The sequence below is a fragment of the Capra hircus genome, chromosome 15 (genome assembly GCF_001704415.2).
Source record: "Capra hircus breed San Clemente chromosome 15, ASM170441v1, whole genome shotgun sequence".
NCBI classification, from domain to species: Eukaryota; Metazoa; Chordata; class Mammalia; order Artiodactyla; family Bovidae; genus Capra; species Capra hircus.
Genome location: NC_030822.1, coordinates 2,159,097 through 2,183,095, shown reverse-complemented (window position 1 = coordinate 2,183,095; position 23,999 = coordinate 2,159,097). Strand labels below are relative to the sequence as shown.

At 50.1% G+C, this 23,999-nt stretch overlaps 1 protein-coding gene across 1 annotated transcript; it reads right to left on the bottom strand.

Moving 5' to 3' along the window:
- On the bottom strand, positions 21,593-22,561 carry LOC102184642 (olfactory receptor 1009). Its single transcript, XM_013969935.2, has one exon. The coding sequence runs from the start codon at positions 22,559-22,561 to the stop codon at positions 21,593-21,595; it is 969 nt and encodes a 322-aa protein (XP_013825389.2).

The following is a 23,999-nucleotide window of genomic DNA, read 5'->3' as shown; positions in this document are numbered from 1 at the left end:
CAGGGGGGTGGCTCGTGACCGTGGGTGCCGTCGAAGGATGGGGAGGCCGTGCGAGTTTCTGCAGGTCTGCTGTTCCCATGGACGCCTTCCAGAGTCATGGATGGGTCCCAGCTTTCCCGTGGACGCCTTCCAGAGTCATGGATGGGTCCCGGTTCTCCCTCTGACTCCCCCTGCTCTTTCCTCGGGCACAGGAATTGCTGTTTTGGGTTATAACTTTAAATGCTCAATAAGTGAAAAGTGAAGTTGCTCAGTCATGTCCCACTCTTTGGGACTCCGTGGACTGTAGCCCACTAGGCTCCTCCATCTATGGAATTTTCCAGGCAAGAGTACTGGAGTGGGTTCCCGTTCCCTTCTCCAGGGGATCTTCCCGACCCCGGGATCGAACCCAGGTCTCCCACACTGCTGGCAGACGCTTTACCATCTGAGCCACCAGAGGAGCCCCAAGAATACTGGAGTGGATTGCCCTGCCCTCCTCCAGGGCATCTTCCCGACCCAGAAATCGAGCCCGGGTCTCCCGCGTTACCCGTGGTCGCTTTGCCCTCTGAGGCACCAGGGAAGCCGAGGCAGTATGTACCAGTACGCAGGTTTGCCTTTCAAAAGCAGACATTTACTCACCAGTACTGGTCATTTTTAACCATGAGGAAATGCTGTTCAGCTTCTGGAGGACCAGCGTTGAGAGCCCCGTAAGTGGAGAGCATTTGTAGGCATTTAAACAAGACAGTGACCTGTCAGACTAAGCTGTTAAAGTGAATTTAAGGGAAATTAGACAGGAGGCGGGGAGCTGCATTTGGCAACTGGTCGCAGTGGCCTTAGCTGAGATGATGCTGTCTTCTTGGCTCACAGATACTCTAATGGCCTTATTAGGACTGGAGATACAGTGGAGATCAAGGTAGGGGAGACCCTTGCTTCCGGAGAGAGAGAAAAGGTCAGGGAAAGAGCTGGGAGATGGGTTTATCCCTGCTTGCTCATTAATTGGATATGTAGGCTGAAGGAGAGTCAGGCGTGACATTCTGGGTCCTGGTTTGAGTGATGGAGTGAACAACGGTGTCATTCACTCTAACGAATAATAGACTTGAGGAGGGGTGTGTTGAGTTCCATTTTTTAAAAAAATATTAATTTGTTTATTTGGTCTTAGTTGTGGCTTGTGGAGTCTAGTTCCTTGACCGGGGGTCAAACCCAGGCCCCCACATTGGGAGTGTGGAGTCAGCCACTGGACCACAAGGGAAGTAACAGTGAGGCCCGTTTTTGACAGAAAGAGCCCAGTACACAGATCCGGGAGACGGCGGAGGGCGGTCTACCATTCTGAAGCTTGGGAGGAAGGTCTTTGCAGGGGACGCAGGCTTCAGAGTTGATGGACATGTTCGGTCATTCAGAATGCGTCTGCTGTGTGTGTGCTGGGCACAGGGTGGGAAGTGAGGATCCAGTGGTAAGGGAGACAGACATGGTGCTCATCCTCGTGGAATTAGAGGGAGAGCCAGACATTAATAAGATAGCCACACAAATTACTGAAAATTGCAGCTGGCGCAGTAACTGCAACGTGGAGGCACTTAGCGCTGTAGGCCTAAAACCTGGGCTCAAGAAGACCAAGGAGCATTTTCCGCAGGAAGAGTTTTTGGTAGGAGGAGAGTGGGCACAGTCCATGCAAAGGCCCTGAGGTCTGAGCAAGCCTCTCAAGGATGAGGAGCTGGGAGGGGCCAGTGCTGGCAGAGGGCAAAGAGTGAGGGTGAGCAAGCTGAGACCGGCAGGCGGGCAGCGATTTGGAACTCTCCGTGAGTGCTTTCTGTGTGTCAAGCGCCATCCTAAACACCATTCACGTAACTTAATCCTCCCAACACCCTTATCAGATGCGCTGTTGAAATCTCTATCTTACATATGCGGAAACTGTGGGACAGAGAAGTTAGGGGACTTGCCCAAAGGCTCAGCTAGTAAGTGGCTAAAGCGGGGTTTGAATCCAGATGACCAGGTTTACAACGTACACTGTTATTGTCTGGTACCCTAGGTTATGTTAAGAATATATATATATATATATATATATATATATATATATATATTTGGATGTGGATACCATAAAAGATGGAGGAGGGAATGGCAACCTACTCTTGCCTGGAGAATTCCATGAACAGAGGAGCCTGGCTGGCTACAGTCCACGGGGTCGCAAAGAGTTGGACACGACTGAGTGACTAACACACACCATAAAGGAATTTTAACCGAGAAGATGACAGGGCTGTATTTGCTTTTTGATAAGATCAGTCTAAATGCATATTAAAGAGCAGAGACATTGCTTTGCCAACTAAGGTCTGTCTACTCAAGGCTATGGTTTTTCCTGTGGTCATGTATGGATGTGAGAGTTGGACTGTGAAGACAGCTGAGCGCCAAAGAGTTGATGCTTTTGAACTGTGGTGTTGGAGAAGACTCTTGAGAGTCCCTTGGACTGCAAGGAGATCCAACCAGTCCATCCTAAGGGAGATCAGTCCTGGGTATTCATTGGAAGGACTGATGCTAAAGCTGAAACTCCAATACTTTGGCCGCCTCATGTGAAGAGTTGACTCATTGGAAAAGACTCTGATGCTGGGAGGGATTGAGGGCAAGAGGAGAAGGGGACGACAGAGGATGAGATGGCTGGATGGCATCACGGACTCGATGGATGTGAGTTTGAGTGAACTCCAGAGCTGATGATGGACAGGGAGGCCTGGCGTGCTGCGATTCATGGGGTCGCAAAGAGTCGGATACGACTGAGCGACTGAACTGAACTGAACTGAACTGAAATGCGGCTGTGAGGATGTGATTGGAGGAGGGTTCGTAGATGGGGGGATTTGTTGGGGGGATACTGAAGTCATCTAGGAGGGACTCGTCGCTTAGACTAGAGTGGCGGTAGTGGAGATACTTAGAGGGAAGTGGATCTGAGAGCTGCTCAGCTGTCGCTGTGCAGGGTTTGGTGATGGGCTGAAGTGCCGTGTGAGGAGGAAAGCATGTCAGGGCGAGCTCTGAAGTCTCTGGTTTACAAAGTGAAGATGGTGGTTGAAGCTGAAACAGGATAAGGTGTGAGCTATAAAAGCCAAGAGACCCCAGGGTACCACCCTAAGGAAATTAATTTCAACCTTACTGCTCACTGCTTCTGAGCTCCAGTTTCTCCCTGTTCACCCAAGTGTTCAGGCAGGTGGTTGGATTGGAATAGTGTGAGCAGGTTCGTGAAGGAAGCCAAGACCTCACTGGAATTAGGATTCCATCTCTCAGCCCACTCACCTGTGGTTGAATGGAGAACATCCGTCCATGAGCCCGGTTTTTGCAGACCTCTTGGGGGTATTTGTCTCCCCTTTTCACTGATGGCCTCTGACCAGCTTTCTCAAGAGAACTTCTCAACGAGTTGTAACAAAGCTTTGGGATTCCTTATTGCTGGGAAGACTCTTGTCTTAAGTTTCATCTGACTTTTCTTCATCCTGACCCCGGGAGTTCAGAAATGTGCCAGAGGGAGTCTGTGACTCATTCTCCCAGGAGCAGACCTAAACTGCAGGTGGTCCCTGAGGGAATGCTGGAGAGGTCCTGGGGAAGGTTGTCTGGGAACCGCTGTGGACAGATGGTCTTCACTGACAGCGTCCAACCACGGTGAGCCTCTCTTCCCAGGTTACTGAGACTCAGAAAGCCAAGATGTACACAGGGAGGCAGTCAACGTAATCCCCAGGTCTCACGGGAAGTGACGGGAAGTAACAATGACGTCAACGTGTGAGCTCTTTGACCGGGAGCTGTGGCTTCCCCAGCTGTCATTTCCTCCGATCTTCAGAACATCTCTGGGAAAAAAGCATGCATATTATACTTGCCATAAGCATACAGCTGGGCTTCCCAGGTGGCTCAGTGGTAAAGAATCCACCAGCTAAGCAGGAGATGCGGGTTCAGTTGCTGGGTTGGGAAGATCCCCTGGAGAAAGACATGGCGACCCACTGCAGTGCTCTTGCCTGGGAAGTCCCGTGGATGATGGAGCCTGGTGGGCTGCAGTCCCTGGGTAGCAAAGAGAAGGACGTGACTGGGCAGCTGAACAACAACAACAAATAAATAAATGTACAATAATGGGATTATACCATAATTGCTTAATTTGCTTAACAATATTCCAAATACATCTCTCCACCAAAAAGAGAAAAACAAAACATAATTCTTCCCACCTACAAAATAGCTCTACTGTCTTTGTAGAAATAACACATGCTAGTCATAAAGAAACGCAAGCAACACAGAAAAGAACCAAGTAGGAAGCGGAACGTCATCTAAAACCCTGGCACCACAGAAAATGGGCATTGGCGAGCATTCCCGTTATACGTTTCTTAATGCACTCATGACCACAATTTCCCATAAGCAGAATCAAACAGAATTATACTGTTCAAGTTATTCGGTCATTTACTTTCTCACTCATGCCGTGGACATTCCCCATATCAACCAATAAGTAATGGTCTACGTAGTTGTATTTAATCATTACTTTTTTTTTTTTTTTGCTGTGTGTCCTCATTTACTTAACTGGCCCCCTGGGTTGACGATAAGGTATTTGCGAGTTTTTGCTGTTGTAAATAACTTTGGCAGATGCCCCTAGGTGTGGACCCTGAAGAGCCTAGTCTCGGGAGAACAAGGTGTAGAGAGCCTGATTCTCACAGGCCAGGAAGGAAGACATTGGCTCATTCCTCGGGGGCCTTGGCAACTTGGGTTTCCACAATCCCAGGGGACATCTCCGCACACAGCAAGGGCCTCGTTAGGCAAATGACTTGTTTGGGTAGGAGAGATTCAGTCCTGAGACTACTGGTCTGGGAGAGAGTCTCAGCAGATGAGTGGCTGAACGGCCCACGTTTCCTGCAGGTAAGAGGAGGCTGATTCACGTGGGAGAGACCTGCTGAATCTCACCAGCAGAAGTGAAACAGGGCCGAGTCCTCTGCCCTTCGAGCTGGGTCCCACCTGCACAAGGTGTCTGATGCGTCTTCCCCAGGAACCTGCTTCGAGCTGCCGGTCCTCTCCCCAGGAGCGCTGCGTCTCCCTCGTTGTGCTGGATTTTGTCATGATGCCTAAGCATCAGGGCTCCTCCATGGAGCTCTTGGAAAACAATTCTTCCCACGGCATGTGGGACCTTAGTTCTCTGACCAGGGGTTGAACCCGAGCCCTCTGCACTGCAGTTCAGTTCAGTCCAGCCGTTCAGCCGTGTCCGACTCTTTGCGACCCCATGAACTGTAGCACACCAGGCCTCCCTGTCCATCACCAACTTCCAGAGTCCACCCAAACCCATGTCCATTGAGTCGGTGATGCCATCTAGCCGTCTCATCCTCTGTCGTCCCCTTCTCCCGCCTTCAATCTTTCCCAGCATCAGGCTCTTTTCCAATGAGTCAGCTCTTCACATGAGGTGGCATCAGTCCTTCCAATGAACACCCAGGACTGATCTCCTTTAGGGTGGACTGGTTGGATCTCCTTGCAGTCCAAGGGACTCTCAAGGGTCTTCTCCATCACCACAGTTCAAAAGCATCAATTATTTGGCACTCAGCTGTCTTCACAGCCAAACTCTCACACCCATACATGACCACTGGAAAAACCATAGCCTTGACTAGACGGACCTTTGTTGGCAAAGTAATGTCTCTGCTTTTTGATATGCTATCTAGGTTGGTCATAACTTTTCTTCTAAGGAGTAAGCGTCTTTTAATTTCGTGGCTGCAGTCACCATGGTAGAGTCGTAACCACTGGACCACCAGGAAGTCCTGGATAACGGTTCTTGCCTGGGGGGAGGGGACTGCTCTGGGTCTTTGCTGCAAGAGCATGGCTTCTGGAGCGCAGGCTTAGTATTTGTGATGCAGGGGCCTGGCTGCCCTGAGGCGTGTGGGATCCTCCCAGACCGGGATTGAACCCTGGTTAAAATTTTTATCCACTCTCATACAGGTATATGTATGGCTGAGTCCCATTGCTCTCCACTCAAAGCTATCACAACATTATTAATTGACTATAGTCCCCTGAAAAGGAGAGAATTCATATCCGTTCTCTTCCCTCGCTTCAGTTAAGCTTGGCCACATCACTGGGCTTGGTCCTGGGAGGGTGAAGGAAGGCGTTCTGTGCCCTGTCTGAGCACAGATGCGCCTGAAGCTGCCCCGTGTCCTCCACGACCCCTCTTTCCCTCTGTTGTGACAGCAGCCATGTCCAGACATAGGAATTTCTCTTACGTCAGCCCAAGGCTTGGGATGAAAAGTAGTGGGCTCACTACTGACTCAAGATAGACGTGAACAAGAGTGAGAAATACACTTTCTGCTGTTGTAAGCCAATGAGATTTGGGCATCTGTCAGTTCATATGGTAAGGAATCCGCCAGCAATGCGGGAGACCTGGGTTCTATCCCTGGGTTGGGAAGATCCCCTGGAGAAGGGAAAGGCTACCCACTCCAATATTCTGGCCTGGGGAATCTCATGGACTATAGTCCATGGGAATGCAAAGGGCTGGACACGACTGAGCGACTTTCACATTCACTTCCTGTTACTACGGCAGCCTCCTGTTCATACGGTCATAGCCCTCTCTTGGCCGTGACCCTGCTTCTGCCTGCTCTATCCTGTCTCAGATGGTCCATGCTGCTCAGGCTTCTCCTCTCTGTCTCCTCCGAGAAGCTTTCATTCACACTTACTGAGCCTGCATCTAGTCGATTGACCTAAGGAAGTTTTTAAAAACTGTTTTCGCTTTTATTTAAAAACACTTTTTGTTTGTTTTCTGTTTTCAAATTCTGTTCCTACATTTGCATTTAACTTCTAAATAGTTTTATTTGTTTCAGTGTTTGGCTGTGCCGGGTCTTCGCTGCGTGTGGGCTGCTCCCTAGCTGTGGTTAGAGGACGTCTCACTGCAGCGCCTTCCCCCGTTGTGGAGCACCGTCTCTGGGCCTGCGGGCTTCAGTAGTTGCCACACGGCTCTGAGCTCAGCAGTTGTGGTGCACGGGCTTAGCTGCTCTGTGGCACATGGGATCTTCCCCGATCAGAGATCGAACCCATGTCTCCTGTGTTGGCAGGTGGATTATATACCACTGAGCCTCCAGGGAAGCCCTCTAAAAGCACTTTTTAAATTGTGATGTAACTGACCTATAACATTGTTAGTTTTAGATATACAGTATAATGATTTGATATTTACATATGCTGAGAAATGATCACCATAGTAAGTCTAGTTAACACCTGTCACCATACAGAGTTATAATTTTTTCTTCTAGTGATGAGAAATTTTAAGGTCTACTCTAAGCAACTTTCAGATATGCAATATTCTTAACTATAGTCACCATGCTGTACTGGAGAAGGAAATGGCAGCCCACTTCAGTAGTCTTGCCTGGAGAATCCCATGGACAAAGGAGCCTGGTGGGCTACAGTCCATGGGGTCGCACGGGGTCGCAAAGAGTCGGACATGACTGAGCGACTCACACACACACACACACACCATGCTGTACAGTACATCCCCGTGACTTAATTGTGTCAATACATTTTTTAAAATATGAGAAGGTTCTAGTTGTTAGTAGCAGGTTCCGTACAACCCCATTCTTTCAAGCCTGATTGACAGGTGACATGAGCTCTTCCACAGCTGAAGCTGGTTCTTTATTATCTATCTCTGCTCACTTTGGGGGCTGGGGTGGGAGCATTAGAACACAGGCTTAATGTCACTGGTGGGAAGAAGGGAGGGGAAGTTCTGTTTCCATGGGAACAGAATAGCATCTCATGGTAGCTTTAAAAAAATAAATGAAACTTGAGCTTGGAGATCAACTGTACTCACATAGTCTCTCTATGGGGACTGAGGTCTGCGTCATAACTGAGCGCATTGTTCTTAGAAATTCAGACCTCAGAAGAGATGATTATAAACCAATAAATAACTTCACTGTGTGCTTTATGAAATTCCTGCCAGCCAATTTTTCTGAACAAATAGTTTGCACCTCTAGGCAAACATCTTTCTTGTTAAGACAATAGATCACTCTCTTGGATAAACAGTTTTCTCAACAAACAGCAGTTTACTTATTAAGATTTGTTTTCAGGTCTTCCTCCCTTGTATCTGTCAATCCTAAACTATTATGTTACAAACTTTTTCCAGTCCTGATCTGCTCCCTGATTTGGAAAATCCACCTTAAACCACTTGAAGCCTGTCGTCCACATTCTTTAAATTTGCTGTTCAGTTGCTAAGTCGTGTCAGACTCTTTGTGACCCCATGCACTACAGCACGCCAGGCCCCCCTGTCCTTCACCACCTCCTGGAGCTCGCTCAGACTTGTGTCCCTTGAGTTGGTGATGCCCTCCAACCATCTCATCCTCTGTCACCCCCCTTTCCTCCTTTTGAGAACCACCAATGGTGAAAAAAAAAAGAAGGAAAGAAACTGAAGAGGAACTAAAGAACCTCTTGATGAGGGTGAAAGAAGAGAGCGAAAAAACTGGCTTAAAACTCAACATTCAAAAAATGAAGATCATGGCATCCGGTTCCATCACTTCGTGGCAAATAGGGAGAAACGTGGAAGGAGTGAGAGAATTTCTGTTCTTGGGCTTCAGGGTCACTGCAGACAGTGAGTGTAGCCATGAAATTACCTTCCTTGGAAGGAAAGCTATGACAAACCTAGACAGCGTATTAGAAAACAGAGACATCACTTTACTGACAAAGGTCCATCCAGTCAAAGTCATGGTTTTTCCACTAGTCATGTATGGATGTGAGAGCTGGACCGTAAAGAAGGCTGAATGTCGAAGAACTGATGCTTTCGAATTATGGTAATGAAGAAGACTCTTGAGTGTCCTTTGGGCAGCAAGGAGACCAAACCAATCAAACCTAAAGGAAATAAAAAGTGAATATTCATTGGAAGGACTGATGCTGAAGCTCCAATACTCTGGCCACCTGATGCCAAGAGCTGACTCATTGGAAAAGACCACAGTGCTGGGGAAGATTGAGGGCAGGAGGAGAAGGGGACAACAGAGGGTAAGATGATTAAATAGCATCGCTGACTCAATGCATGTGTATCTGAGCAAACCCCAGGGGATGGTGGAGGACAGGGGAGCCCTGTGTCCTGCCGTCTGTGGGTCACAAAGAGCTGGACGCAACTTAGTGACTGAACAACAGCATTGAGAACTGCTAAGCTTCTGTGTTCTCTCTCACCACAGTAGGTTTAATAAACTTAGCTTTGGCTGAGGAACAGGTTTTCTGGTGGTCTTTCAAAGGGTTATCAACTGACAATCTGCTCTTTACCAAGGGCTACTTGGGGCCATTTCGGTTCCTGTTTTGGCCGCCTGATAACTGGGAAGACAAGCAGAGTTACATCACACGTAAGGGAGTTTGCACCAGCAGTTTTATGAGTATATAGGTTCATTGCTCCTGCCAAGAGGGCTCAGATTTCATGTGAATGTCAGAACTGGAAGCAGCCTTACATGGAACATGTTCTTTACTTCCTCCTCTTGCACAAGGCGTCCGTGGTGGCTCAGCTGATAAAGAACCCGTCTGCAATGCGGGAGACCTGGGCTCAGTCCCCGGGTTGGGAAAGGCTGCCCAGATGTGCACGGTCCATGGGGTTGCAAAGTGTCGAATGCAACTGAGCAACTCTCACTTCCACTTTTACGTGAGAGATATTGAGGTTCTGGGGAAACAGGCCCGGCTCTTGAGGTTCTGGGGAAACAGACCCGGCTCTTGGGGTTCTGGGGAAACAGGCCCGGCTCTTGAGGTTCTGGGGAAGCAGGCCCGGCTCTTGGGGTTCTGGGGAAACAGGCCCGGCTCTTGGGGTTCTGGGGAAACAGGCCCGGCTCTTGGGGTTCTGGGGAAGCAGGCCCGGCTCTCGCTTGGGGAGAGAGTCTCAAGCTGGCCTCTTTAAGCAATGGTACTCCTTCTCCAAGCCCCCAGTTAAAAAAAATTCACTTGAAAAGTTTACCTTTTTAAATGGAAGGGTAATCGATTCACAATACTGTGTTGGTCTCTGCCTGACATCAACATGAACCAGCCGCAGGTATACATATGTCCCCTCCCTCCTGACCCTCCCCCCGCCACGCATCCCACCTCTACGTGGTCACCGAGCGCTGGGTTTGCCCCTGCGCCATGCAGCACACCCCCCTGGCCAGCTGCTAGGCACACAGGTATATGTTTTCACTTTGCAGCACTGCACTGGTTTTGCCGCACATCACCGCGTGACGCGTTTTCTGATGTGTGTGTCTCCATGCTCCTCTCTCCATGTGCCCCTCCCTCTCCTTCCCCACCTGCGTCCACAAGCCTGCTCTCCCGGCCTGCGTCTCCACTGCTGCCTGCGGAGAGGCCCATCAGTACCGTCTTTCCAGATCCCACGCATGTGTGTGAATGAGCAGCGTTTTTCTCTTTCTGACTGACTTCACTCTGTATAGTAGGCTCTAGGTTCATCCACCTCTGTAGAACTGGCCCGAATGCATTCCTTACGGCTGAGTACTATTCCATTGCATATACGTACCACAACTTCTTTATCCATTCATCTATTGACGGACATCTAGGTGGCGTCCATGTCCTAGCTATTGTAAATAGTGCTGTAATGAATGCTGGGGTACATGGGTCTTTTTCGGTTATAGTTTTCTCAGGGTATATGCCAGTAGTGGGATGGTTGGACCGTACGGTAGTTCTTTCCTATCTTTTTAAGGAATCTTCATACTGCCTTCCTTAGTGGCTCTATCAGTTTCCATTTCCACCAACAATGCCAGAGGATTCCCTTTCCTCCACACCCTCTCCAGCATTTATTGTTTGTAGACTTTTTGAAAATGGCCATTCTGATTGGTGGCCTGCCCTGATAGTTCAATTGGTAAACAATCCGCCTGCAATGCAGAAGACCCCAGTTCAATTACTGGGTCGGGAAGATCCCCTGGAGAAGGGATAGGCTACCCACTCCAGTATTCTTGGGTTTCCCTTGTGGCTCAGATGGTAAAGAATCCACCTGCAATGCGGGAGACCTGGCTTTGATTCCTGGGTTGGGAAGATCCCCTGGAGAAGGGAAAGGCTTCCCACTCCAGTATTCTGGCCTGCATAGCCCATGGGGTCACAAAGACTCAGACACAACTGAGTGACTTTCGCTTTCACTTTCATCCTGACCGGTGTGAGGTGATATCTCGTTGCAGTTTCGATTTGCATTTCTGAAATAATTAGTAATATTGAGCATCTTTTCATGTGTCTATTAGCTGACTGTATGTCTTCTTTGGAGAAATGTCTGCCCACGTTTTGACTGGGTTGTTTGTTTTTCTGGTATTGAGTTGTATGAGCTTCCAAGCCCCTGGTTTTGATCCTATCAATGAATCACTACTTGTCCACTCTTGAAACCAGCCTGGACTTGCCTTGGAAGGAAAAGATTGCTTGCTGTGACTCACACAGAAACTCTATGCTGACATTAAGGTGAAGCACAGAAAGGGGGTGATGGGGCCATGAGTGACTTAGGAGACGAGCTTTCTTTCGTGGCAAAGGAGTGAGATCAAAGCAGTGGCACCAGGGGCCTTCCTTGGCTCTTTCTTCTGCCCCTTCTTTCCCACTGTTTTTTTCCTCTTCCAAGTGGCTCTTCAGGTGAGCTGTAGGAACTGAAAGCTCCTGGTAGGAGTCAAGACTCTATGGGATGATTAGAAAAGCCGGGTCCTGGGGGAAATATGTGAGAAGCTCTTTCAATATATTTTTGGAAGCAGTAGAAATGTAAATTTGTATAATTTTCTGTAAAAACCCAAGGAGGTTTAGGCCTTGTGGTAGAGCATAGATTTTGGAATCAGCTGAATTTGGGTCTGCCTTTATGAGCTGTATTTGACCTTGGATTTCTTGGACTCTCAGTTTTCTCATATATAAATAGGTCTAGCCGACTCATGGAATTGTTTTGAGGCTTAAATGAAATAGTGTGTTCCAGGTGCCTCCCAGAATGCTTGGCACCATAATATATATTCAGTAAATATTAGCTATTAATTTCATTACTGGGCAAATGCCTTCTTCAGGCAGCAGGAGTGTTTCGTGAAAGTCCTGAGCCTTATAGAGCAGTGACAACCGGTCTTCTTTTCATCTTCTGCTGTCTACAAGTTGCAGATCCAAAGAGGAAGAGGTGAACTGTATATGAATCCATAAACCTGAATTAATATTCCTCCATTAAGCACCTTGCACTGTGCCAGGTTCATTGGCGCACGAATGAAATACGAGCGTTGGTTCCTGCTTCCGAGAGCCTGCGGTGTATTTGGGGAAGCCAGAGACACAGCCAGATAATGACGGCGAGCGGAGTGTGTAGGACTGTAACTCCGCGGAAATCATTCAGCTCTGTCCCAGGGACAAATGTGCTCACATCTGTCTGCTGTCCTGGGAGCGGAGAACAAGCAGGGGCTGGGGAGGAAACGGGTGTTGAATCAGAGTACACGTCACTGCAGCCTCTGAAGTGTTGCCTTTGGCCACTGCCTTTAATCGGGGGCAGGAGAGATGTGGAGGAGAGGTCAAGGTCAGGCGCCAGAATAGGACAGGCCAGGTCTTTCAAAGAAGCTTGTACGCGTGCGAGCTAAGCTCTTCAGTCGTGTCCGACTCTTTGTGACCCCACGGACTGTCACCCACCAGGCTCCTCCATCCATGGGGTTCTCCAGGCAAGAACACTGGACTGGGTTGCCATGCCCTCCCCCAGGGGATCTTCCTGACCCAGGGGTCAGACATGCATCTTTTGTCTCCTGACTTGGCAAGTGAGTTCTTTATCATTTGGGAATCCCTCAAAGAAGCTTAACTCCAAACACATTTTGTACATAAGCAGGAGTCTGGAGGGATCTGAAATACCCCCTTCCTCTGAGTCTGGCTCCTCACAAGCTAGCTGTGACTTCCAGTGGCCTTAAGGACAAGAAACCTGACCTACGTCTTGCCCCCAAGGACAGTGCTTATTGGTCTAAGCTCATGCCTGACCCCGATTTCACTCAAGATGCTGCCTTTCTTCACTTGACCTGGGTTTTGAAAAATCTTATCCTTCTTCTCCTGGTATCTGGCCCTTGGCTCATCCTTGCTTAGGGTTCCTCTGCTCTCCAGGTTCTGGTTACTTGTCCTGGCTCTGTCCTGCTGGAGGGCTTAACCCACCGTCTTGAGACCTGAGTTTTGCTTTGGGCTTTCAGGGAATGTATCCTTCTGAATGTGACTAGGATGACGGTGATAATGAAGCAGAGCAAAGGAAGAGGATGGTCTCAGCCTGGCAATGTCGACACAGGCGAGCTGGAGGTTGGGCAGAGAGCCAGAGGCCACAGACGTGCTGATTGACGACTCTGGGCCCACAGAAGGGCAAAAGGAAGAGGTCATCTTGCACGACCACATCTTGATACCAGCAGCCCATGTCCTTTCAACGCCCAGAGTGCACAATCCTAGAAGAAGTGGGGAAACTGGTCTCCAGGGGTCATCTACTACAAACCACGCTATCTGCAAAGCTTTCTGCCATGTATTTAATCTTTACACAACTGTCTTGTTTACAGATTACGCTAGATTGTATGTGGCGAAACCAGACTCGGGCCCCGGTCCTGTGTTGATTCCACAACCCCTGTATCTTCTGTTTCATCGTATGCTCTCCCAGATCCACAGTCTTCTGTCTCAGCATGTCTGGTTCACGGGGAAAGAGAAAGACAGAAATCTGGGAGAGTGACTGGGTGGCTGAGGAGGTCGATTCATTACCCCGTAGATCTATGTGGCCTGTGCTTTCTCAGGGACAGCTGCGCCTGGGAAGCGGCTGGCGTGGTGGAGAGGGGCTTAGCCAGGCTGGACGCGTCAGTGTTTCCCGGGCCGGGGTCTCCTCTCGTGGAGAGCTGGCCCTGTGGCGGTGGTCTGCCACCCTTGTGATGCCGCATTTTGGGACTTCATTAAACTTTCTCCCCTGGATAGAAATAATAAGGCAGGTAAAATTATAGAATAACACAGGTTAGAGAAATTATTCAGTGTGAGGATGACTAATAACAACAGCTAATATGTGCGGAATGCTAATTAAGGGCCTGGCGCTGTTCTGAGCTCTTTATAGACATTAAATCTCCTTTCATCCTCACAGACCGCCTCATGAGGTAGTTAATATTGACAGACTCATTTTTCAGGCCAAGAGACCAAGGTCATAGAGCTCTGTGGGACAGAGCTGGGATCCAGTCCTGGGTCTGGCTGTCTTCAAAGTCCATCCTCTGAACCTCAAGAAGACACTGCCTCCCTAAGGAACAGGCAGCATGAGACTGGATCAGACTGCACAGGCTCGTAGGGACCAAGCCTGATGGAGCCACCGCCCGGGACCGCGCGAGGTCTGGGGACTCAGGGCAGAATAATTCAAGGATGATCTGTTAAGGGTTATCTTGGTTATCTCTTTGCTATATAAGAAAGCTCCCTAACATGTGTATCTTATAAATATGATGATCTGCTCTTTCTCACAGTTCTGGGGGTTAGGGGCTTGGGGCACATTGCTCTTCCCCTTCTCCTGGTACAGACGGAGGTCACTGCCTCAGCCACACAAAGCTGGAAGCTGGGCTGTCCTGCCAGGCTGTGGCCTGACCCAGTGTCGGGGGCTCAGAGCTTCCCATGGGGCGCTTCCCCGCGGCTGGCTGGGCTGGCCCACAGCACAGTGGCGGCAGGGCGGGCTTCTGAGACGAGGAGCTGGAAACCAGCCGCCCTCTTGGGGCTTGGGACTGGCCCACGGTCATGCCTACGGTTTGTTATTGGTCAAAGTAAGGCACGCGGGGAGCCGTCCAGTAAAACATAGCTGCTGGGACGTCCCTGGAGGACTCTGCGCTTCCAAGGCAGGTGGCGCGGGTTCGGTCCTCGGTCAGGAAGCTAAGATCCTGCCTGCTTCACGGTGTCGCCAAAAGATACAGCAATCCACACCTGGTGCCCAGCTAAGCTTTAATGTCAGATGAGCGATCAGTTTTGGCTTGTGTCCCATGCAATATTGAGATACACGTAATCTGAAAAACTATTCATTGCTTATCTGAAATTCAATTTTAAGTGGGCATCTGTATTCTTATCTGCCAAATCTGGCGATCCTAGTCACAAGACTAGAGCAGACTCTACGGGGCGCAGACCTCCCCTGACCCCAGGCTTGATGGGAGGAGCGCCTGGACTTTCCGAGAAGGAGGGAGCTAATAGTCTCCATCCTTGGAGACTCTTCGCTTTGCGTGTCCACAGAATACTTCCTACATAGTGCAGACAACGTAGCGGTGGGACGTTCCCGGGTCTGTTCCAATCTTGATTCTGCTGCTTCTCAGTGTGTGACCCCGGGCAGGTTATCTTACCCTTCTGTGACTCAGTTTTCTTATCTTAAGAATGGGGCTATCCGGCGTTTGTGCCTCATGACGGTTGTCGGTAGAATTTTGGGAGGAAATGGAGACACAGTGCCTCGTAGACAGAAGGTGTTTGATAAACGTCAGCTGTAATTAAGGCAGGATTTTAAGTGAAGCTCTGGGTAAGGTTTCACTCCTACCGGGTCAGAGACGAGGGGGCAAAGGGGCCCCTGCCTCCGCCCTTGGCCGTCTCTTGGAGGCTCGCACCCGAGCTAAGCGCAGCTTTGCTTTTCATTTAGTTTCCCTCTTTGGCTGCGCTGGGTGGGCGCTGCAGCAGGTGGACGGTGCTGGCTCAGCTGCCTGTGGCGTGTGGGATCTTAGTCCCCCTGCCAGGGATCGAACCTGTGTCCCCTGGATGGGAAGGCAGATTTTTAACCCCTGGACCACCAGGGAAGTCCCTCCAGCGTGGTCTCTAATACTGTCCTTGTACTGGGGGACTGGCCAGTGGACCTGGTTCTTTCCTCAGGTTTGCCCCAGACGTAACACACACGTGTGATGCAAGTGCATTAGAAGACCACCCCCCCTGCCACGTCAGGGAATATTCGCACGGCTTTGTCACTTTCCCAGCTGCGTGTTCTGAGCTTCATGTTGCACAGAGGATGGGTCCCCAGGAGAAACATGCAGGAAAAATGGCAGAGTTTACCGTGAAGCAAATATTGGGTTGCAGAAGCGAAGGCTGAGAAATTGGGCCTTTGAGGAAAAGTACTAGCAGGATCCCTCCAGCCTGAGCTTCGGATGAGAGGAAGGAGTCTCCAGGCTCCTTGAAATGCAGGCGCCTCTGGAGCTTGAGAAAGAAGGCGGACCAGCTCAACTGCGTTCTGGAGGGGATGCTCTGGCCCTTGTCACGTCTGTGAGCGGCTGTCAGCCCCACGGCAGACTGGCGATCAATAAGCTGGAGCCACTGGTCTCCAGCAGATGCTGAACCCTGGGCTCACGTTGAGTTGGATTTAGCCGTGGGTTGCGGTGGTCACACCGAGTGACCGCTCTGGCTTCCCCAGGAGTCCCGCCGTGGGCACCCAGGGACGGAGCAGCCCGGGCGGCCTCGCACCCTGGGGGCAAACGTCTGAGCCCAACCCCTGTGCTGGGAGTCGGAGGTGGAGAGAGGCATGAAGACAGAGGTGTCGGAGGGGACTGATGAGAAATTCGAAGGATCCTATCCCGCCTGCCGGCCCTCAGGTCTGTCTCTGGCCTTCCCTGAGCACGATTTAAGAGCCTGCTGGTCTTGCTAACATCATTTGTTTTACGGACGGCTTTGTAAATTCCGTGATTGGGTCATTTTTACGAGGAGTGGCAGTTTTGAGCTCTGAAGCGCAGGCGCGTAGAACAGCACACCGGCCGCTGGAGGCAGTAGCAACCCCCGAGGGGGGCCCACTGTTCAGGCTTCGAGGCCCTGCTTCGAGCGCAGCGCTTGTGGGGCATAGGGCTGTCTGGGTGATACTGACTCTGGAGGGCTGGCCTTGACACCTCAGTCTCAGATTATCAGACATCATTTTAACATGCATTTCAGAGTAGAAGAACAGGGGTCTGAGGTTGACCGGGCCCCCTCCATGGGCAAATCCAGCCTCCACACCCTGACTGCGAGTCAGGCGTCTGCTGCTGCTGTTCAGCGGCCAAGTCATGCCGACTCTTCCGGGCCTCATGGGCTGTAGCCTGCTAGGCTCCTCTGTCCCTGAGTTTGCTTAGATTCGGGTCCATTGAGTCCGTGGTGCTGTCCAGCCATCTCATCCTCTGCCGCCCCCTTCTCCTTTGCCTTCGGTATTTCCCATCATCGGGTTCTTTTGCAATGAGTTGGCTCCAATGAGTCAGGCTTGCTTCCCATCTAACTCAGCTCCTTGGGACTGGCCGGTTTCTCTGAGGTTCCAGAGTGGGGGAGGGATGAAACAGGTGTGGGTGTGGCCAGCGTTCAGTGTCCTGTGGAGAAGGCAGGGTGGCTCTGCCCTAGAGGGATCCGAGGATCTTCCGGAGGGGATATAACCGTCTGCTCTCCTTGTGATGCTGGCTGTCTCTGAGCAGCTCCAGCTGGAAACGGCCTCAGCCTGTCTCGAATTCTTTCTGCAAAGGAAGGCCTCTCACCTCATTTTGGTTCCTGCCATCTTGCCCCAGGTTGTCCCTTGGGGTGGTGTCTTGAGAGCATCGCACTTGGTGAGTGAAGCTGTCAGCCACTGGAGAGGCTGGGTTTCCCACTGAAGGCCCCGGTGCCAGGCTGAGTCCCCACCTCACTGCAGTGTCCCTCCCTTGAAGACCTTTGCTCCTGCTGTTTACTCTCTAAGCCGTGTCCGCCTCGTTGTGACCCCAGGGACGGTAGCCCGCCAGGCTCCTCTGTGCATGGGATTTCCCAGCAAGAGCACTGGAGTGGGTGGCCATTCCCTTCTCCAGGGGATCTTCCCGACCCGGCGACTGAGCCTGTGTCTCCTGTACTGGCACTCGGAGTCTTTGCCCCTGAGCCACCTGGAAGCCCAGGAAGTCCTTTAGGGTTCAGTTCAGTTCAGTTCAGTTCAGTCGCTCAGTCGTGTCCGACTCTTTGCGACCCCATGAATCACAGCACGCCAGGCCTCCCTGTCCATCACCATCCCCCAGAGCCCACCCAAACTCATGTCCATCGAGTCGGTGATGCAATCCAGCCATCTCATCCTCTGTCATCCCCTTCTCCTCCAGCCCCCAATCCCTCCCAGGATCAGGGTCTTTTTCAATGAGTCAGCTCTTCGCATGAGGTGGCCAAAGTATTGGAGTTTCAGCTTCAGCATCAGTCCTTCCAATGAACACCCAGGACTGATCTCCTTTACGATGGACTGGTTGGATCTCCTTGGAGTTCAAGGGACTCTCAAGTGTCTTCTCCAACACCACAGTTCAAAAGCATCAATTCTTCGGCACTCAGCTTTCTTCACAGTCCAACTCTCACATCAATACATGACCATTGGAAAAACCATAGCCTTGACTAGACAGACCTTTGTTGGCAAAGTAATGTCTCTGCTTTTGAATATGCTATCTAGGTTGGTCATAACTTTCCTTCCAAGGAGTAAGCGTCTTTAATTTCTTGGCTGTAGTCACCATCTGCAGTGATTTTTGGAGCCCCCCAAAAATAAAGTCTGACACTGTTTCCACTGTTTCCCCATCTATTTCCCATGAAGTTAGTTTAAATGAATTTGAGATGCTTGAGAACATGATGAATGTCTAGGAGATTCAAAGTGATTTATCCCCTTTCCATCTGTAAACAGGAGACTTTAGAGGTCATCTCTGTTCCACATTGAATAGACCTGAGGTCCAGCAAGGCCAACTTTTCTCAGGTGACGGAAGCAGTCACCACTCATTCAGCACTGACCATTGGCAGAGACCTTGATCCACTGTAGCCCAGCGCTTTGGCTGCCTGGTCGGGACCACAAACTGGTCTTTGTTTCAGCACTTATGGCTTGATCTGCCCCTAACGTTAGCTTCACTTCCACCCGATGGAACGTTCTAGATCTTCAGGTACTTTGTGGGCTCTGGGTGCTCTGAAGATGTGTAAAGAAAAATTCAATTCAAATGCTCTTGAGAGAGGTAACACTTTGACTGAAGCTTCCAGTCTTCCAGCAGACTCTTGCTGTGTCGTGTCCAGATGGTCTTGGGTGAAGGCAGAGGAGGAGGGAGCTGGGCTGCGTTTGCAGAGGGCAGGGTGTGTGGGGCTGTAGGAGCTGGATGCCTGGTCTCCCTGGCAGATGTGCCGTGGTGTCAGCTGCTCCCGCACTCAGCCCTCTGCCTTGCCTTCCCTCCGATTCTCACCAGCCAAATTTCTGGGGAAGCTGTTTACTTCTTAGCCTGTGACCTGGTTGCCTAGGGCTTTGAGGCAAACTTCACTCAGCAACTGGTGAAGTTAGGAGGCAGAGTCTGGGATTACAGGGCAGTGAGGAGGGGCTGGCACCCTTCTCTTGCCTCCCTGGTCCCCTGTGCCTCCTTGGCTCAAAGGGAAATTATCGTTCAAAGAAAACTTTCTTGTTAAGCGAATGGCTTATTTCATGGAACGATTGCATCCCTAACCTCCTGAGTCTGAGATGGTAGGAGACTGGCCGGATCTTGCTCTCTTCTTAGTTTGTGTGATGGTTAATTTTATGTGTCGATTTGGCCAAGCAAAAGAACGCTTCGAGAGCTCATAAAACGTTTCTGGGCATCTGTGAAGGGTTTCTAGAAGAGATCAGCATTATAATTGGGGACTGAGTAAAGAAGATGACCCTCACCAGTGTGAGTGGGCATCAGTCAGTCATTTGAGGGCCTGACTAGACCAAAAGGGTCAAGAAGGGGCGACTCGGCTGTTTTGGTTGGAGCTGGGAGTTCTGCTCTCAGACATGGCTCTTCCTGGTTCCCGAGCCTTCGGACGCCCACCCCGGCTTCCATCGGTGGCCCCTGGCTTTTAGGCTTCTGGATTCAGACCGAATTACAGCACCATCTTCTCCCGCTTCTGCAGCTTGCAGATGGCAGATTGTGGATCTCAGCTTTCATAACTGCATGAGCCAGCTCTTATAATAAATCTCCATTTTTATCTCTCTGTATATGTCCTGTTGGTTCTGCTTCTCTGGAGAAGCCTAGACAGCAAGTTACGAAAAGTGATCTGAAACCTGTACATAAAGCTGGGAGGTGATTCCAGCATGATTGCTCGGCATTGATCAGTAGGTGCACCCGTGGGTTAACGAGTTTTTTAGGAAAACATTTCACTTTGGCATCTGTGAGTTTACAGGTGAACATTTTGTCTGGGAGAGGTGCAGTCTCTTCGGCTTCTTCACAGGGCTGAAGCCCAGCTCTGTGGCCCACAACGCAACCTGCCTAAGTCTGCCCTTTCCCCTCCCTATCAGAACCTAAAATGGTCAGAGTTTGTTTTTCCCCATTTCCTCATTTATATCGTGCGCATTCCTGATCCCATGCTTTTCTTCCTGTCCCCGAATGAGTCATAAACTGAAGCCATTCAGTGGATCAAGGAACTGGGACTGAGGTGAGCCGGCAAAGCACAAACACATTCACAGCCCTTTCCTGCCATTTCCAAGGCCCCAGGAGTGTTTGCAGGAGTGTGGGGACACCTCCACCCTGGACTGGGGTTCAAGCTAATTTCATCTGAATCCTCCAAAGATATGGAGCCTCAGCTGACATCTGGGTTTCACAGTAAATTGTACCTCCTTTTCCTTCTCTTAAATCAGTAAGACTGATGTCTGTTTCAATAAAAGAAGGGTTTTATCTAAAAACATACAGATAGTTTCTGATTGAAAACAGTTATATGGTCTTCGGTCTGTAATATTGCTTCATTGGTTGTTTGCATAGAAACGATAGCTTGCTACCGCTTTAGAGCACATTTTAGTCCAAGACTAATTAGGGATTTCTGTACTGGGGCCTCCATTCTCTGCTGCAAAGTCGAGTGACTACTCTCTTCCTTCTGTAGTTGAACACCACGTAGATTATTTCTTCAGTAGCGTTTATTCAGAAGGGCAACATACCTTGTAGAGCCTTATGGGGAAGGTCGCTTTGGTTGAAACATGTTGTTTTCACTGTTTGGCATTCAATGAGGCTTTCTATATTTGAGAACTCTCAAAACAGGAAGCAGATAGAGTCTAGCTCCCCCTTCTACCTCCCGGGGCTCTGAAAGATAAAAGCACGGATGGAGAAGATGAGTATCTGTGTGCTATCTATGCTGAATGTGGTTAATACATCAAGAGATATAGAATAGGCCAAGAAAGGCAGGATTGCATTTTTTTTCCCCTTCCAGATTGAGTTGGTGCAGTGTATTCTTGGTTACCAGAATACTTAGAGCTTTGGGACTTTGAAATGGTTAATATTCCTGATGTGTATAACAGTATGATATGTAACTGCATGATCTTAATGACATGAATACGGATGCTTAGTTGTGAAAATGCACAAATGACACCTGGAAGGACATGTCAGATGGTGAACTGCTTGTGGTTATGAATGACTTTGTTTTTTGCTTCTGTGCTTTTTGCTTTCGTATTATGCACATGTGAACTTTTCAGAAACAAATGTTACAGACCTTCTAAAAAGAGCTATAGAATAGCTATGCTGCCAGACAGGTGAATGCTCCTGCTTAGGACCTGAGCCTCGAGGAGGTGATGAAAGGTCTAGGATCAGCAGGAGATGTGGTTGGATGCTATAGAGGGTGGTGTGGTGGCTAGAACAGGTGGCTCTGTCCAGCGCTGAGTGGTGCTGAAAGCTCAGGGCAGTAATTGCAGCCACAGTCCTGGAGAACGCACAGAGGTGAAGCTCCTTATGGTGGCATCGTGCACAGACGACCCTGTGGCAGGGGCTTGGCTGTGTCTTGCCGCTCTTGGTTCTTGTCCTGGCTGGGTTCTCTAGGCTTCTCTTCTATGCTATGGTCTTTGGAGGCCTCTCTAACAAATTCTCTTTCTCCTTAGGTTAAGAACCCTTAGGAGCACAGCAGCCTTGACATCTTTATTCCTTAGGCTGTAGACCGGCGGGTTCAGCGTGGGGATCACGATGGTGTAGAACACAGAGAGGAGCTTGTTGTAGGCTGAAACACTTTCTGGGTTGTGTTGGAGATACACAAGGAACACGGACCCATAGAAAAGGCAGAGGGCAGTGAGGTGGGAGGCACAGGTGGAAAAGGCCTTCCGCTGGGCCTCCAGGGACCTCATCCTACAGATGGTGACCAGGATGTAGGTGTAAGAGACCGAGATGACTGAGACTGTGGGGGCAGTGATCAAGGTGGAAAAGATGAGCAAGATGACGTTGGCCACAGTGGTGTCTGAGCAGGCCAGCTGGAGCACGGGGGGGAAGTCACAGGAGTAATGGTCAATGATGTTTGGAGCACAGTAGGGCAAGCTGAAGGCATTCCCGGTCTGCACTGCTGAAATGAAAGCCCCCACAGCATAGGTGAGCCCCACCAGCTGGACACACAAATGCTTGGATATGATGCTGTGGTAGAGGAGAGGGGGGCAGATGGCCAGAAATCGGTCATAGGCCATGATGGACAAGAGCACACACTCCCCAGAGCCGTGGAGGGTCATGAGGGCCATCTGGACCACGCAGCCCTCGAAGGAGATGGACTGGTCAGCAGTGAGGAAGCTGATCAGCAGCCTGGGGGTGAACAAGGAGGAACTGCAGACGTCAAGGAAGGAAAGCAGGCTCAGGAGGAAGTACATGGGGGTGTGGAGGGTGGTGCTGGCCCGGATGACATCTATGAGGCCCAGGTTGCCACCAGAGTCACCAAGTAGATCAGCAGGAAGGTGGCAAAGAGGAGCTGCTTTTGGTCTGCCTGGTCTGTGAGCCCCAGCAGGATGAGTCTGGGCACTGTGGTGTGGTTCTGTCCCGAGGCCATTCCACTGGTGTGTTTCCCACATGACAAAGAAGAAGAGAAACAAGAATGTTAACTCTCTCATCCAAGGGGTACCCTTCAATGTCCGTGTGCCCAGTTGCTCAGTGATGTCCATCTCTTTGCGATCCCATGGACCGTGGACCACCGGGATCTCTGTCCACAAGATTTCCCTGGCAAGAATACTGAAATAGGTTGCCATTACCAACTCCGTGGGATCTTCCTGACCCAGGGATCAGACCCTTGTCTCTTGTACCTCCTCCGTTGACAGGTGGGTTCTTCACCACTGCACCATCTGGGAAGCCCATAGCCTTTAATATCTCCTACTCACCTCACCATAGAGCTGCCAGAACTTACACAGGACTTGGAAAGAGACTCTTGGAGGGCACAAACAGAACCTTGAGCAATCGGACCCAGGAGAAAGGAGCAGTGACCCCACAAGAGACTGACCCAGACTTGCCTGTGAGTCTCCAGGAATCTCCAGAGGAGGTGTGGGTTGGCAGTGGCCTGCTGCGGGGCTGGGGGCACGGAGCATAGCAGCACGTGCATGGGATCTTTGGAAAGAGGTCACCATTGTCTTCGTTACCTCCACTATAGTTGGCCCCAGTAAATAGCAGGGAGGGAACACCGCTTCATCCATCAACAGAAAGTGAGGTGAAGTTGAAAGTGAAGTTGCTCAGTTGTTTCGGACTCTTTGTGACCCTGTGGACTGTAGCCTACCAGGCTCCTCTGTCCATGGGATTTTCCAGGCAAGAATACTGGAGCGGGGTGCCATTTCCTTCTCCAGGGGATCTTCCCGACCCAGGGATCGAAGCCGGGTCTCCCTCATTGCAGGCAGATGCTTTACCATCTGAGCCACGAGGGAAAAATTGGATTAAAGATTTACTGAACATGGCCCCACCCATCAGAACAAGACCCAGTTTCCCCCTCAGTCAGTCTCTCCCATCAGGAAGCTTCCATAAGCCTCTTATCCTTCTCCATCAGAGGGCAGACAGAATGGATACCACAATCACAGAAAACTAACCAATCTAATCACATGGACCACAGCCTCGTCTAACTTAATGAACTTATGACCCATGCTGTGTGGGGCCACCCAAGATGGACAGGTCATGGTGGAGAGCTCTGACAAAGTGTGGTCCACTGGAGAAGGGAATGGCAAACCACTTCAGTATTCTTGCCTTGAGAACCCCACAAACAGTGTGAAAAGTCAAAAAAATAGGATAGTGAAAGAGGAACTCCCCAGGTGAGTAGGTGCCCAACATGCTACTGGAAATCAGTGGAGAAATAACTCCAGAAAGAATGAAGGGATGGAGCCAAAGCAAAAACAACACCCAGCTGTGGATGTGACTGGTAATAGAAGCAAGGTCCGATGCTGTAAAGAGCAATATTGCATAGGAACCTGAAATGTTAGGTCCATGAATCAAGGCAAATTGGAAGTGGTCAAACAGGAGATGGCAAGAGTGAAT